The 16,092-nt window shown below is 35.0% G+C and overlaps 1 protein-coding gene across 1 annotated transcript; it reads right to left on the bottom strand.

The window, feature by feature from the left end:
- Positions 1-1,669: 1,669 nt before the first annotated feature.
- LOC111890167 (serine/threonine-protein phosphatase PP2A-2 catalytic subunit) lies at positions 1,670-5,030 on the bottom strand. The gene is made up of 11 exons (XM_023886325.3): positions 4,724-5,030; positions 4,203-4,259; positions 4,040-4,123; positions 3,888-3,959; positions 3,728-3,799; positions 3,586-3,626; positions 3,348-3,414; positions 2,534-2,725; positions 2,354-2,443; positions 2,168-2,275; positions 1,670-2,015 (listed from the first exon to the last, which is right to left on the bottom strand). The coding sequence occupies exons 1-11, from the start codon at positions 4,814-4,816 to the stop codon at positions 1,950-1,952; spliced, it is 942 nt and encodes a 313-aa protein (XP_023742093.1). The 5' UTR covers positions 4,817-5,030; the 3' UTR covers positions 1,670-1,949.
- Positions 5,031-16,092: the final 11,062 nt, after the last annotated feature.

Genomic DNA, 16,092 nt, shown 5'->3' with positions numbered 1-16,092 from the left:
AAGAAATAAAACCACTCCGTCCATGGAAACCCCGGACCATCAGAAGGAGGATATATTGTATACGATACCGAGGTTATGATGCCGCAAATAGGAGATAGGAAAATCGCCAATAAAGAAAAGGAAGTGGGTTGAGCTAGAGTTCACATCGAGTGATCCCATCCTGCTGAATCATCAGGGAACGGAATGAACGGAACTACAGGTAATCAAGGGGTCAGCAGGGAAGGCCCTCATCCATAGATTATATGTGGACAATAGGAGCTCGGTGAATATAATATACGACCATTGACCCAACTTCTGGAAGAGATTAAAGGTTTTGTGAAACCTGCTACATCGACAATCATAGGTTTCACGGGACAATCTAGGCATGAGCAAACGGACCGAACCGAACGGAACCGACCAGACCCGGGAACCGGCTTCGGCCAAAATCAAGAACCAAACCGGCCCAGCGGTTCTACCGGTTTTGGTTCCGGGTCCGGTTTTTGTCGGGTTTTTAATTTTGGAACCGGTTTGATTTGACACGTTTCCTTGCAGGACTTGTAACTCGTTCAATTTTTAACCAAATCAAGCGTTTTTATAGTCTAAACTTAACTACAAAACCCAAACTAGGCGTAGGAAAAAAATTCATGTCAAAAAACTTAAATTGAGTGAGTTATGCGCATTTGAACAACAAATTCAAATTACGTTTAATAGTTGTAACATAAAAAATTCTGATTTGACACGCTTCCTTGCGGGGCTTGTAACTCATTCAGTTTTTAACCAAATCAAGAGTTTTTATAGTCTAAACTTAACTACAAAACCTAAACTACGTGTAGGAAAAAGAATCAGGTCAAAAAAACTTAAATTGAGTGAGTTATGCATATTTGAACAACAAAATCAAATTACGTTTAATTGTTGTAACATAAAAAATTCTGATTTGACACGCTTCCTTGCGGGGCTTGTAACTCATTCAATTTTTAACTAAATCAAGAGTTTTTATAGTCTAAACTTAACTACAAAACCTAAACTACATGTAGGAAAAAGATTCAGATAAAAAAAACTTAAATTGAGTGAGTTATGCACATTTAAACAACAAAATCATATTACATTTAATTGCTTAAACATAAAAAAAGTTCTGATTTAACACTCTTTCTTGTGGGGCTTGTAACTCATTTAATTTTTAAGAAAATCATTTGTTTTTATAGTCTAAACTTAACTTCAAATCATAATCTACATGTAGGAAAAAGATTCAAATCAAAAAAAAAAAAAGTTAAATTGAATGACTTATGCAACTTTCAAAATTTGAGTGAATTATCCTGTCCGGTTTCCGGTTTTGCGCCGGTTCCAACGACCAGTTCTTACCGGGTCTCGGTTCCAAAAATTGACAAAATTATAGTATCTCGGGTTCCAGTTCCGGTTCCGGCCGATTCCCCGGTCTATATGCTCATCCCTATTCTACATTAACTTCAATTTACTTTTACCCCATCCCTTCTCTTTTTTTTTACCAAAATGCACTTAATCCAATTCGGGGGAAAAAACTACTCACTATAACAAAGATTCAAACTTTTATCAAATAGTCACCCTCTCAACATCTAGAAACAGATCTAATAAGGTCCAAGAAAACTTCACAGATGTTTTCATGGATTTATATTTTTGGGGTTTTCAAGCAAGAAACAAAGTAGTTTTCCACATCAGCACAGAAAGAGTAACCATCCAATTTCCAATGAACTTGATAACAAATTAATAGCAAGCATTCTTAACTAGTTGTCAAAAAAGAATTATACCAGCAAAAAAATAAACAAAAAAAAAAGGAAAAGGAAAGGACAGCAATGATTTATAGAAGCTTTTCCTCTACAAACAGAAATTTGAATGAAAAAAATGAAGGAACCAAAGCGATTTAAGAGATTGAAGTATGTCTTTTTTTGATATGATTTGCTTTTTATTTCCCTTTTCATGAAAATTGAGTTCTTGAATCATAGGAAATAATCAGGAGTCCTACGTGTCACATCTGGTTCTCCCCTCCTTGGGGCTGGCTCAAACTGCAATTTTTTTTTTAAAAAAATCCATCATTTTTAAGTAAGTTGAGCATCATATAATTTGTAACACAAGTTACATGTAAATATAGTATAAGAAATTATATGTAACTTTATAGAAAAATAATAATTTAAAAAAAAAAAAAAAAAAGACAAACCTGGATGAATGTGTGACCCTTGCAATCATCTACTTCAAGAATGGAAGCCATATTCCCACATCGGTAGCAATAATTAGGTGCACTAAATATAGTCACAACTTTTTGTTCCTATTAAAACAAATTGATTAAAAAAAATAGTGACAAAATTACATGTCAAAAAATAAAAAGAAAAAAAAAAATGGTTACATGACCCCAGTTGAACCCTTCCATAACAAGCTGGTGGGCCCTAGCAATGAGCTTCAAGCTGTTGGTATGGTTAAATTGCTCAGATATGTCCTGACATAAATAAAATAAAATAAAATAAATGAAGTTTATAAAATTATAATTTATAATAAAAAAAATACATGAAATGAAAATATGAAATACTTGGCCAAATGTATATCCAGCTCCACGTGGAGAGATACCCCAGCCACAACGATCATCAGGATCAGACCATAAAAGGTCACACATGGGGCCCTCATGAGGCACTTCTTGAACTCGATCAAAGTTTCTTATGTTATCAAGTGTTTCTATTGAAGGAGATAATCCTCCATGAAGACAAAAGATTTCAGACTCAACCTATAAATATACATATATATGTATGTATCATAAGAGAAGGGTAAAATGGTCATTTACTATCCAAGTTAACAAAATAAAATAAGGGAATGTTTCCAGATGATATCTAAAAGTTCACGAATAAACAATTAGAGAGTAATTTTTATCCGGCATCATTGTTTGAACAGAAGGGTAAAATGGTCATTTATCAAGAGAACATATTAACAAAATAAAATAAGGGAATGTTTCCGATTTATATTTAAAACTTCCCAAATAAACAATTAAACAGTAATTTTTATCCGGTATCGTTGTTTGGACAGAAGGGTAAAATCATAATTTTACTAACCTATGCATCATTATTTCGACAGAAGAGTAAAATGGTCATTTACTAACCAAGTTAACAAAATAAAATAAGGGAATGTTTCCGATTTATATCTAAAAGTTCCCGAATAAACAATTTAACAGTAATTTTTATCTGGCATCATTGTTTGGACAGAAGGGTAAAATGGTCATTTATCAAGAGAACATGTTAACGAAAAAAAATGTTTCCGATTTATATCTAAAAGTTCCCAAATAAACAATTAAACAGTAATTTTTATCTAATATCGTTATTTGGACAGAAGGGTAAAATGGTCATTTTACTAACCAATGCAGTGAGTGGAAAGTAGTCAAATAGATCCGTAAATGTCTTCCACACGCTAGCATTACCATATCTACAAAAAAAAAATGCAACAAAAAATAAATTCAAGTTTGGAGAATTTTAAGGTGAAAATTACCTTATAATCCTCTAATCATTCATTATTGAAGGGTATATTAGATTATATACCAATGATTAAAAAATGTTTTTTTTGGAAAAAGATGATTAAAAGAATGTAGGAACTCACTTTCTTAGGCATTCATCATAAAACCCATAAACTTGAGTGATCTGGATAAACATAAACATTATAACTTATGTTATTTTATATCAAATAATACATATTTAAATGCATAATAAATTAAAACTACATTAAAAATATATATATATACCTGCCTACTTTCATGGTTTCCTCTTAAGATAGTAATTCGTTGTGGGTAACGCACTTTGAGAGCCACCAAGAGCTGAATGGACAAAAAACTCGTATGAAAATAGATGAAATTACAAAAATACCCTCATAAGTTTACAAAAAAGTATTGGTGGAAAACTTACAGTCACTGTTTCAACTGAGTAATAACCACGATCAACATAATCTCCCATGAATAAGTAGTTTGTATCAGGGCACTATATAAAGAACAACATAATCAGCTCTTATAAGTTATGTCAATTGTCATATCATTTTATCATCATTACATAACACACACCTTTCCACCAATCCTAAAAAGCTCTGCAAGATCATGAAATTGTCCATGAATATCCCCACAGATTGTCACTGGGCTTTTAACAGGCTGCAAAAGACATGAAGAAACAAATCTAAATTCTTTAACCTCACATTTTTGGTATTATTAAATGATTATGAAAAGATACCTGGACATTGCTTTCTTTCATCAGAATCTCCTTCGCCTTATCACATAATGACCTAACCTGAAGAACAGGAAAAGGGAAGCTACACGGAATCACAACAACATTTGATATGATTGGTTAAAGGTGATCAAATTTAAGAATAAGAGTATATTATAGAGCACATACCCCATCAATCGATCATGAACATTATACAATCATGTCCGAATTTCAATTACTATAATTCGAAAAAAAAAACTAAACGGATGTATATCGCAAATTAAACATATTGTTCATGCACATATGCATAAAATATGTCATATATATAATCTCCAAAGGATTTTCATTGGAAATATCGAAGGAATTCCATAACTGAAAGAAAAAAGCTTCGTACTTTACGCAATAGATCTGACCCAAGCAGATCTGCCTAACTCAAATCTATTAACCCCGTAAATCATCTCAAATCATCAGATTAATCACAAACGAAACCCACAAAACAACCCATCCTTAAATCAAAACGATAAAAACGAGATTTGGAATGTAATAACCTCTTGTTCGGACAAGGGTTTGCACTGCATGAGCTGGGAGATATGTTCGTCGACATTGCGATTAACGCGCTGCATAACTGGATCGAAGCTCATGATTTTTTTGAATTCGTGGCCAATCGAAGGATTTGTTTATTCAAAATCTTGTGGATGGCGAAACATAACCAAAAGGAAAACGATGAGCGAGTGAAGAAGACAGTGGGGGAGCGATGGGATTGGGTGGTGGTGAAAACCGATACAAAATCGAAAAAGAAAAAATGAAAATTGAAACCCTTGACTTGTTATTTTTCCCTTTTTTCTTCGATCACCACAACCTTTTCCGGTTTTCTAAATATTTCGAAATTTGAAAAAAAAAAAAAAAAAAATATATATATATATATATATATATATATATATAAATAAATAAATAAAAAATAATAATAATAAAGACTCTCTTGTCTTGTAATGGAGCTTATTTGGGGATTTACGATTTATTTTTAATTTCGTATTTCGTAAATTGGAAATACCCATGTTGTGGCATGCTACAATCCGAACTTGATAACAATAATAATTGGTAAATTGTAGTTAATAATGTATTAAATTTAAAATATTTGTTTATAAGAAATATGTTAGCATGTCGGATCCGACGAATAACACAGGGTTAATAATAACTATTATTTGTTATACAAACGGAAGTAGTAAAGGTAAGCGCGATTTACCATCGAGGACACAAACTAAAGGTTTATGTCTGTTTATGTGTTTTTGTGCAAGGCACATTTGTCCGAACAATAAAAGAAAATAGAGTTTTATTTATAAACAAACACAAGAAAACAAAAAACATCATAAAAAATAATTTTAAAAAAAAATCATAAATAAATATGATACAGTTCTGCGTTGACTTTTCTAATTATGCAAGTAATTTCGAAGTGGTTTTAAGTTGTGTCTACCGAATTTGGTATCGGAAGATAGTAACAAGCTCTAGTGTCTTTTATTTACCAAGTTGTTTAATTAAAACAAGTTTTTTGAATTAAACCTAACATTTCTAATTTAATCTAAACAAGCTCTTAAAATTAAGTTGAAATATTGCATTAAGTTTTATATAAATATTTTCAAACAATGTTTATTCATTCTTGTAAGCTCGGGAGTGTGAAAACATGCAAACCAAACTTTGCATTGATATTCAATCTCATCACATAACCAATTTGATGTATGTTACTTATTGTCAATTCGTAGAAAAATTACAAATTTCACAAATTGAATAATTTGATTAAGTTAGCCCTTATTCAAGTGGCTAATATGAAATGAATTAAAATCAAACATTTGGTTGAATCAAAAATGAGATTTGCTTGATAGAAACAAAAATTAACAACAAATCATATGATTACCTACATGTAACACTCGATTCAGGGTACTACTTCTTTGGTCCTTTAAATTTGAGAAAAATGACAAAATTGGTCCCTCGTACGTTGGGCGTACATTTGGTATGCTTAGCGTACGAGATCGTTTTGGTCGCGAGGATTCAACTACGTACGATGGACGTACGTGGTGTACGTTGGGCGTACAACTGCCAAGGTCAAACCTTAATTTTTAGGGTTTGAACCTTATTTAAATATCATTATAATCTGTGGACCCCTACCCTCATCAGCCTCCATTGTTCATTTCGTCCCATTGAAACCTTAATTCATTCCTTGAGTGTTCCTGAGCTTTGAAAGTAACTTTGTGGCATTTTTGTGTGTATTTAATAAGAAGGAGCTTGGAGACCAAGCATTTTTGGAGGTTGAGCTTTTAGATCCAGAGTATTCATCAACTTTGTGAGCTTTAGAATGTATAAAGTTCTTACCTTGATGATTCATTTTAATAGTTTGAAATTAGGGCTTGTTTGTGAGCTTTATTTGGTCTCATGGGTTCTCCTTGTGAGTTTGAGCAACTCCATGAGTCAGATACTCAGATATGTTACATATTAGCCTCCTTGTTGTTTATGATGCATAAAAATGTCATCTTCATGGTAGTTATTGGTCTATGCATGAGTTTGAGTTCTTATTATGAGTATTGTTGGACAAAAATGGATGTTGGGATTCATTAAGACATGTTAAGGGTTAAATTTGCCATCTTTATGTATTAGAACCCTAAAATGGAAGAGATCTGAGAGTTGGACCTTATGGTTGAATGGACTAAGCACTAAATGGCTTTGGGTGGCAAGCAACCCAGTACGTTAGGCGTACCAAGGGGTACATTACACGTACTAGCGATCGGTCTTAGATGTCTAACTCTGAACGAATAAAAGAAACAAATTTCATTTTGCATACATACGCCTATCAATGTAGTTCATGTCATACCCAACGATGGCCCTTATGACTATCTTTTTACGGAACATCGTTAAACCATGTCAAAGCACAAAAATTCTTATACTTCAAGTCTCATATATGTATCTCAGGTCTAAGAATACAAAGATACAACCTTCTGTTGGATTAAGTGTCTAGTCCCATAACTATAATTGGTATGTACTTTACCCGATAGTAGCATGGTCCTTTTAGGTTGCCTTCACCGGAGCAATTTGATATGATGGATATTTGAGAAAGATGTTACTTGTGATTTATTAATATATTATATGAATAATATATTAATTGAGAAATCATATTATTTAATTGGTATTGATCAATAATTAATTTGGAATTAATTTAGTGATCAAAAGAGATTGATTAAATTTACGGGGACTGATTAGGTAAATTAGTAATACTTATAGTTTGGGCCAATGATTCATGTTTGATTAAGAATGGGCTAAACCTATATGAGAGTCCATGAAGGTTTACTCCAAAGGGCCTATGAAATTTGAAGAGTCATGGTGAATTAGGGTTTGCATGGAAGAAACCCTAGGAATTCCACACTATAAATGTAACCCCTAACACCCTAAAATCGGTGCCCATGCATTCCAAGGAAAAGTACTAGCCGATTTTGTGCTTCATAACCTCTCTCTCATAAGCTTCCTCTTGCTTTTGGTGTTTGTAACACATTAGAGGTATCACAGTTGAGGTACTAAGCTCTTGAAAGGCCAAGGATTACAAGCTACAACAAAGAGGTATTCTTCTAACTAGTTTTTATGTTGTATATCTCCAATTGTATGCTAGCTAGGGTATATGCTTTGGAAAAATGAATGTTGCATGTATAACTTGAGAAAACTTAGATCCAAAGCATCTAGGGTTGTATGTGCACCATAGGATTGTTATAGTGCTCAAAACCTATCAGTGGTATCAGAGACTATGATGTTTTCTGTTATATTGATGCAATTGTGTTATTTTCAAAGCTGGAAAAAATTGATTTTTTTCCTCTAACTATTGGACTCGACAAGTCCCATGAGGGAACTCGACGATTTGGTCCAACTCGACGAGTTCATGCCATGAACTCGACGAGTTGGATCATCTGTTTGTAGTTTTTCGAGTTTCTTGGCCAAAATTGGATTAGAATCATTACCACAAATTATTTTGTATCATAAAATTTGATTTTTTTGATATGGTAGTGATTATTCTCATCCAATTAAAAAACAATTGTCAAATTTTAAGATAATTTGATTATATGATAAGTTGATTATTTGTATTATTTAATTTGAATTGTCTTGTTATATGAGTTGAATTATGTCAAATCAGTAAGAGATAAAATTATATGATTATTTTATTAGTTTGATCTAAAAGATTTTGAAGAGTTTCAAAATTTTCCTTCAAGTTTTGGAATTTGAAAAGTCTTAATTATGACACATTAAATTCTAAACTCTAGAATTTTAAAAGTCTAAAACTCAACCCTTATACAAATATTTTATAGCAGGAAATATAGGATTTTCTGGAGAAAACGATTTTCTACGATTTTGATAACGATAAACCCGAACTTACGAATATTTTATAGCAGAAAATATAGGATTTTCTGGAGAAAACGATTTTCTAAGATTTTGATAACGATAAACCCGAACTTACGAAATTTTATAGCAGAAAATATAGGATTTTCTGGAGAAAACGATTTCTACGATTTCGATAACGATAAACCAGAACTTACGATTATTTTGTAGTAGAAAATATAGGTTTTTCTGGGGAAAACGATTCTTTTACGATTTCGATAACAATAAACTAGAACGCAGACACTCAATTTTACTTGATAAGAGGAACATGATTTTCAACCATATTTCCTTTTGGAAAATAAGGGATTTTTCTTGAGATGGTTGATTGTTACTATTCAAAAGAACTATTCCCGGATACAACTCGCTTTTACAAATCACACTACTTTTCAAAATCACTCCTTATAAGGATGAAGAAAAGTAATGACATGCACACATATATCCATGATTTTCAAGGCAAGACTTCAAACGATTTCATAGAAAATATATGATTTTCTGAAAGTACAACGAGAACGATTCTAAACAACTGTAAACGATTTTATACAAAAATGCTTATGAACTCACCAACTTTTTAGTTGACACTTTTCAAAACGACTTGTATTCTCAGGGATCTAGTAAGCAGAAAACAAGGGACACTGGTGCAAGATCATTTAGTTGTAGTTTGGATTCTTTTCTACTTATGTATCTTTTGTGTAACTCGAAGAACAAATACAATATGTAAACAATGTAAGTTTGTTATCTCGATGTATGATGTTTGGATTGCTCTGTTTCATTTATATTCAATTGTTATAATACTGCACAATGAAGTCACCCGCCTTCGGACGTTTCCGTCGTCTGGTCCGGGGGTGTGACAGATTGGTATCAGAGCATTGTTTACAATGAACTGGTATATCTAGCCATACAAGATATACAACTATAAATACAATGGGACTAAAACAAACTCTGTCTAAAAGTATACTTTAAGAAGATAAGTATTTTATAAAAAGTATACATAATTACTAACCCAGTATCATAACGAGAAGAAACCAAAAGTAACTAAAGGTTGAACACTATAGTCAAACCTGGGCAGTTATGTAATCATATCTGGGATCAATATAGCCTGATCAACTATATTTATCTGAGATATGACCAACATGTGCTTGGGAGTGATGGTGGTGTTGCAATAACCCTAAAACCTAACAACTATGCACACAAGAGAATACTAGAATTCGAACATCAAGTTTAAAATACTATAGGAGTATTTTAGGATACTATAAACCCCTCACACCTAAACTATCCCCGTATATCTCGAGCCACGACTCTTGCACAAACGACGTAGTTGAAATTCCTCACCCAGACTTCTACAACTCTATCACGATGATTTGCGGACGGGGCAAGGAGAAACCAAAAGAAGCCCAAGAGGAAAATCAAGAAATGGATCCTAAGGGATACCTAGAGATGAATTATGAAAGGGAGAATTACGATTAAGAACCCAACAAGGATAAAAGCGCCAAGGAAACCCTTGACGAGCTTTACCCAACTGAGAGTGGATCGAGACCCTTTCACCTTTCTCTTCCCAGACACATAAACACCCTATATAGGTACTCCTGGAATAAACATACCTAGAAATAAAACGATACCCACGCGAAAACAAGTTGAGCAACTAACTCCTACCCGGTTCAGGGCACATCTCCACAAAAGGTAATCCAATCCACAATCGACGCGCACCAAACTCCGATAGCCAACACCCTCACGAATCAGATGTCCGTTTGGGTCACGAGTAACCCGAATTGACTCCCAGTTTCCAACCCTCCATCATGGAGTAATGGAGACCATATGCAAAACCCGGTGTGCAACAGTGTAAATCTGATCCCCCACAAGTAACAAGAACGCCATTCCAAATGACTTACAAAACCCATCAGTAGGACCAGAGAGCTATGTAGACCATGCACACTCCTTAAAAGATGAGATGGTCATTTGGAGACCACCGCTCAAAACAATCGAGGCTAGGACAGCCTTAACGGTGTAAGGAACACAAAAAGGGCACCCTTAATATAAGTGGAATGGCCAAGCACTTTGTGTGCCAAGAGAGGATCGCCACACTACTCGCTTTAGGTTCATAATGCCTTTAATCGCAACCAGTAGTAGTAAACCAATGGGAGTACGTCCTCCAAGAATTCATACAACAGAATCTGTTGACCATATTGCTAGCCATGTGCTATTTTGATGGAGCTTACGTCAGATAATACATGTTCCCACCCTCCACTATAACTGCATCATGGGGATGTAGGTTGAACCGATTAACACCAGTATGTTAGGATTATACGAGTAAACTCACTTGGAACTAACTACGAGTACTCACAAGCCCATTTTTCGTGTGCAACAGAGTTATGTCTTCTCATGAAGGTAACCAGTACCCCGACCATGCGTCAGTCCTACAAATAGACTCCGCCGCTTTCCAAGCCACTATAACAGCAGCCGTGGTAGCCATCATGGCACACTTAAATACCAATGACACAAACAAAGTTGGAAACAGTGTCGGTAACTCCAAACGTAACAACAACCAAAAAAACCAACGAAGAACAACTCACCCATGCACACAAAAACCTAAACCTAAGAACAAGAAATGAAAGTTCAGGAACGAAAAAGGAGTCAGTTCGATTCAGAGGCTTACTAAAAGGAAACAAGCGGGATCAGTCCCTACCCATACTAACCCTACTCCTCCCCCATCGAGACAATCATACCTTGGGAACAATCCACCCTACAACAAGAGCAATTACCATCATTGGGGAGCCTACCAGACATTTTGTTGCAAAAAGTGCAACAAGATGGGGCACATCTCCCACTACTGTAGGTCCCCGACCCCATGCGTCACCCCAATTCCCAACCCAGAAGTAAGTCAAGTTTGCCACCAGTGCGGTGCAACAGGACATTTTAAGAGAAATTATCCAACAGAGATGACTGTCGAGGGAGTTGACAACTAGAGAGGAAGAGACGACAAGAAACCCTACCGAGATTTTCGGCACATTTCGAACCATAAACTTTATATGACCAATTTTCACGAAAAGGTCTTGAAAATTGAAAACATAATCAAAAACTACTCCCCCAATTGATCAAATCCATAAATCACAGAGAAGCTAGCGAATCCTTACGAATGGACCACGATGGTCCCATATAAACGTTAGTATCACACGTGGTTAGGATTCCGCAAACTAAGAACATGCGATTAAGGCCTGGCTTGGGAAGTGTTTCGCTATGAAGGACCTCGGGGAAGCTGCTTACATTCTAGGGATAAGGATATCGAGAAATAGGAGTAAAATACTAATATGACTTAGTCAAAGTACCTACTTGGACAAGGTGTTGAAACGTTTCAACATGGAGAATTCCAAGAAAGGAGAATTGCCTATCCAAAGCAATACCAAACTGAGTAAGACTCGGAGTCCAAGTATCGATACCGAAATAGCATAAATGAGCCGAGTACCATATGCTTCTGCCGTTGGCTCGATCATGTATGTTATGACATGTACTCGCCCTGATGTAGCTTTTGCTTTGAGCATGGTTAGTGAATATCATGGGAATCATGGTAGAGCACACCGCATTATAGTAAAGAACACTCTTAAGTACCTGTAGAGGACTAAGGACTGGGTCCTTACCAACGATGGGAGTGATGACTTGAGATTGACAAGGTATAGTGAGGCCAGCTTTCAGACCAATAGAGATAATTTCCGCTCTCAGTCAGGCTGGGTATTTACCCTAAATGGAGGAGCAGTAACATGGAAAAGTTTCAAATAGGAGATTGTAGCTGATTTAACATTCGAATCTGAGTACATAGCAGAAAGCGAAGCGTCGAAGGAGGCAATATGGCTTAAGAACTTCATCGGAGACCTTGGAGTTGTACCAGTTGTAAAGGAGCCTATAGACATTTTTTGTGACAACAAGGGTGCAGTTGCCTTAACCAAGGAACCAAAGGATCATGGCAGATCTAGGCACATCGACATAAAATATCACTTCGTAAGACATCGAGTAGAAGAGGGACTCCTCGTAGTGAAGAGGGTATATCATCAGAGGATAACCCAGCAGACACCCTTACGAAGGGACTAGGTAGGGTTAAGCATTTGCTGCATGCTAAGAGCATTGGCTTAAGAGACGATATTAGTTTTAGTGATTAGATAGGTAGTTAGAAACATGTAATAAATAAATATAAATGACATTTGATGATTAAATAATAAAGGTTTTATTTATAAGTAAAGCTTATTGTCTTCTGTTAATTGTTTAGTTTGTGTTTCACTTTTGCATGTTTTGACTTCCATAATGATATGATTATTCGAAATATCCACAATCAACCATACTTTGGAAGTAAGATATGAGGTTAGACTGTCATGAATTGGCTTGTAGATTGTATAAAGTGTTTAGACATAGCAAAAGTTTGCTACAACTTCATGGAATTTATCATGAGTGATTGTGAGACGATAATATCGTATAGTCTTCAAACCAAGATATATGAGTTGTTGATTACGAGTTGATTGTGCATTGATAGTACGAAAATGCATCAGTAATTTGATGTTATAAAACGTGTTGTTGTGTATAATTTAACAAGTAATTAGTACAAGCATATAAGTCGAAGTTTATATGTTCCTTTTATCCTAAGAGGATTAAAAGTGATATATTGGGCCCCTCAATGATTTTGTTTTGACTTATGTGTCAGGCCTGGTCAAGACTGAATTGATGTGTTCAATTAAGTTCTATGTCAAACAAATCAGAAATCGGGAAACAAATTGTTGGACAATGAGTATGACTTTATTCCATGTCTTTGACCACACGATATCTTGAAGAACATAGGATTGTATGATCACTTATCTAAAGGACGCGTCAGAGTTCGACAACGATTATTTGAGAGCTAAGATTGCAAATCAGATCTTGAAGTTACATTGGTAGTTATAGTTATTAGACTTATTCAAGTGGGAGACTGTTAGATTAGGTGTCTAATCCCATAACTATAATTGGTATGTACTTTACCCGATAGTAGCATGGTCCTTTTAGGTTGCCTTCACCGGAGCAATTTGATAGGATGGATATTTGAGAAAGAGGTTACTTGTGATTTATTAATATATTATATGCATAATATATTAATTGAGAAATCATATTATTTAATTGGCATTGATCAATAATTAATTTGGAATTAATTTAGTGATCAAAAGAGATTGATTAAATTTACGGGGACTAATTAGGTAAATTAGTAATACTTGTAGTTTGGGCCAATGATTCATGTTTGATTAAGGATGGGATAAACCTATATGAGAGTCCATGAAGGTTTACTCCAAAGGGCCTATGAAATGTGAAGAGTCATGGTGAATTAGGGTTTGTATGGAAGAAACCCTAGGCATTCGACACTATAAATGTAACCCCTAACACCCTAAAGTCGGTGCCCATGCATTCTAAGGAAAAGTACTAGCTGATTTCGTGCTTCATAACCTCTCTCTCATAAGCCTCCTCTTGTTTTTGGTGTTTGTAACACATTAGAGGTATCACACTTGAGGTACTAAGCTCTTGAAAGGCCAAGGATTACAAGCTACAACAAAGAGGTATTCTTCTAACTAGTTTTTATGTTGTATATCTCCAATTGTATGCTAGCTAGGGTATATGCTTTGGAAAAATGAATGTTGCATGTATAACTTGAGAAAACTTAGATCCAAAGCATCTAGGGTTGTATGTGCACCATATGATTGTTATAGTGCTGAAAACCTATCAGTGGTATCAGAGACTAGGATGTTTTCTTTTATATTGATGCAATTGTGTTATTTTCAAAGCTGGAAAAAATTGATTTTTTGCCTCTAACTGTTGAACTCGACGAGTCCATGCCATGAACTCGACGATTTGGATCATCTGTTTGTAGTTTTTCGAGTTTCTTGGCCAAAATTGGATTAGAATCATTACCACAAACTATTTTGTATCATAAAATTTGATTTTTTTGATATGGTAGTGATTGTTCTCATCCAATTAAAAGACAATTGTCAAATTTTAAGATAATTTGATTATATGATAAGTTGATTATTTGTATTATTTAATTTGAATTTTCTTGCTATATGAGTTGAATTATGTCAAATCAGTAAGAGATAAAATTATATGATTATTTTATTAGTTTGATCTAAAAGATTTTGAAGAGTTTAAAAATTTTCCTTCAAGTTTTGGAATTTAAAAAGTCTTAATTATGACACATTAAATTCTAAACTCTAGAATTTTAAAAATCTAAAACTCAACCCTTATACTATTATAATATTAAAAGCTTAATACTTATATATACGTATAAGACAGTCATTCTAACCATTAGTAGCCTCATTCATGGAGCTGGTCTATCAGGGGGTATAAGAAAATTGCTTATAAAATGGCGATTGAATGAGTGTCTACTCTCACCCACCGCTTCCTTAACTAGTGGAGGGTCGTTAGCCGAACGGATATGATAGGACATTAATTCTTATTAAAAAGTATAATGGTAATTACACAAGTAACTAAATGTTTTTCTAAAATTCTCAATCTTAGTTACTTTAGGGAAAATGTGAAAATGGTGTTATTCTATGAAATTGCACCATTTTCACAGACCACAAAGCCTCCAACATATATTGAACCAAAAAGAACTAAACATGAGGCAGCGACGATGGGTTAAGCTGCTGAATGATTATGAATGTGAGATCCGTTACCATCCGGGCAAAGCCAACGTGGTGGCTGACGCCCTAAGCAGGAAAGAATACTCGGGTAGCCGAGCGAGAACACTAACTATGACCATCCATTTCCACTTGTCTTCGCAAATCAAGGAGGCTCAACTGGAAGCTTTGAAGCCGGAACACGTCGCGAGTGAAGCCTTGCGTGGGATGGACAAAAACCTCACAATCAATGATGATGGAGCCTACTACCTTATGGACCGGATCTGGACCCCAAAGTTCGGTGGGTACAGAGACGTGGTTATGAATGAAGCCCACAAAACAAAGTACTCCGTCCATCTAGGTTTTGATAAAATGTATTTGGATCTCAAACAACAATATTGGTGGCCGAATATGAAAGCCATAATTTCTAGCTATGTGAGCAAGCGCCTGACTTGCGCCAAAGTTAAGGTAGAGTATCAAAAGCCCCTGGGTCTTCTGCAACAACCATAGAAACCTGATTAGAAATGGAAACGAATAGCAATGGATTTTATAACCAAATTGCCCAAGATGGCAGATGGACTGGATGCCATCTGGGTGATTGTTGATCGGTTGACCAAATCCGCTCATTTCCTGCCAATAAAGGAAACATATAAAATGGAAAAGTTGTCCCAGATCTACATAAAGGAGGTTGTGAGATTACATGGTGTGCCGATATCTATTATCTCTGACAAAGATAGTAAATTTACATCACGATTTTGGCAGTCACTCCAGAGATCATTGGGAACCCAACTCGATATGAGCACTGCCTACCATCCCCAAACAGATGGTCAGAGTGAGAGGACCATCCAAACATTGGAAGATATGCTTAGAGCCCGTATGATAGACTTCGGCAAGTC

Source organism: Lactuca sativa, chromosome 6, assembly GCF_002870075.4.
Source record: "Lactuca sativa cultivar Salinas chromosome 6, Lsat_Salinas_v11, whole genome shotgun sequence".
Lineage (NCBI taxonomy): Eukaryota > Viridiplantae > Streptophyta > Magnoliopsida > Asterales > Asteraceae > Lactuca > Lactuca sativa.
Note: the sequence above shows the minus strand (reverse complement) of the source record. Positions and strands in the feature narration are given on the sequence as shown.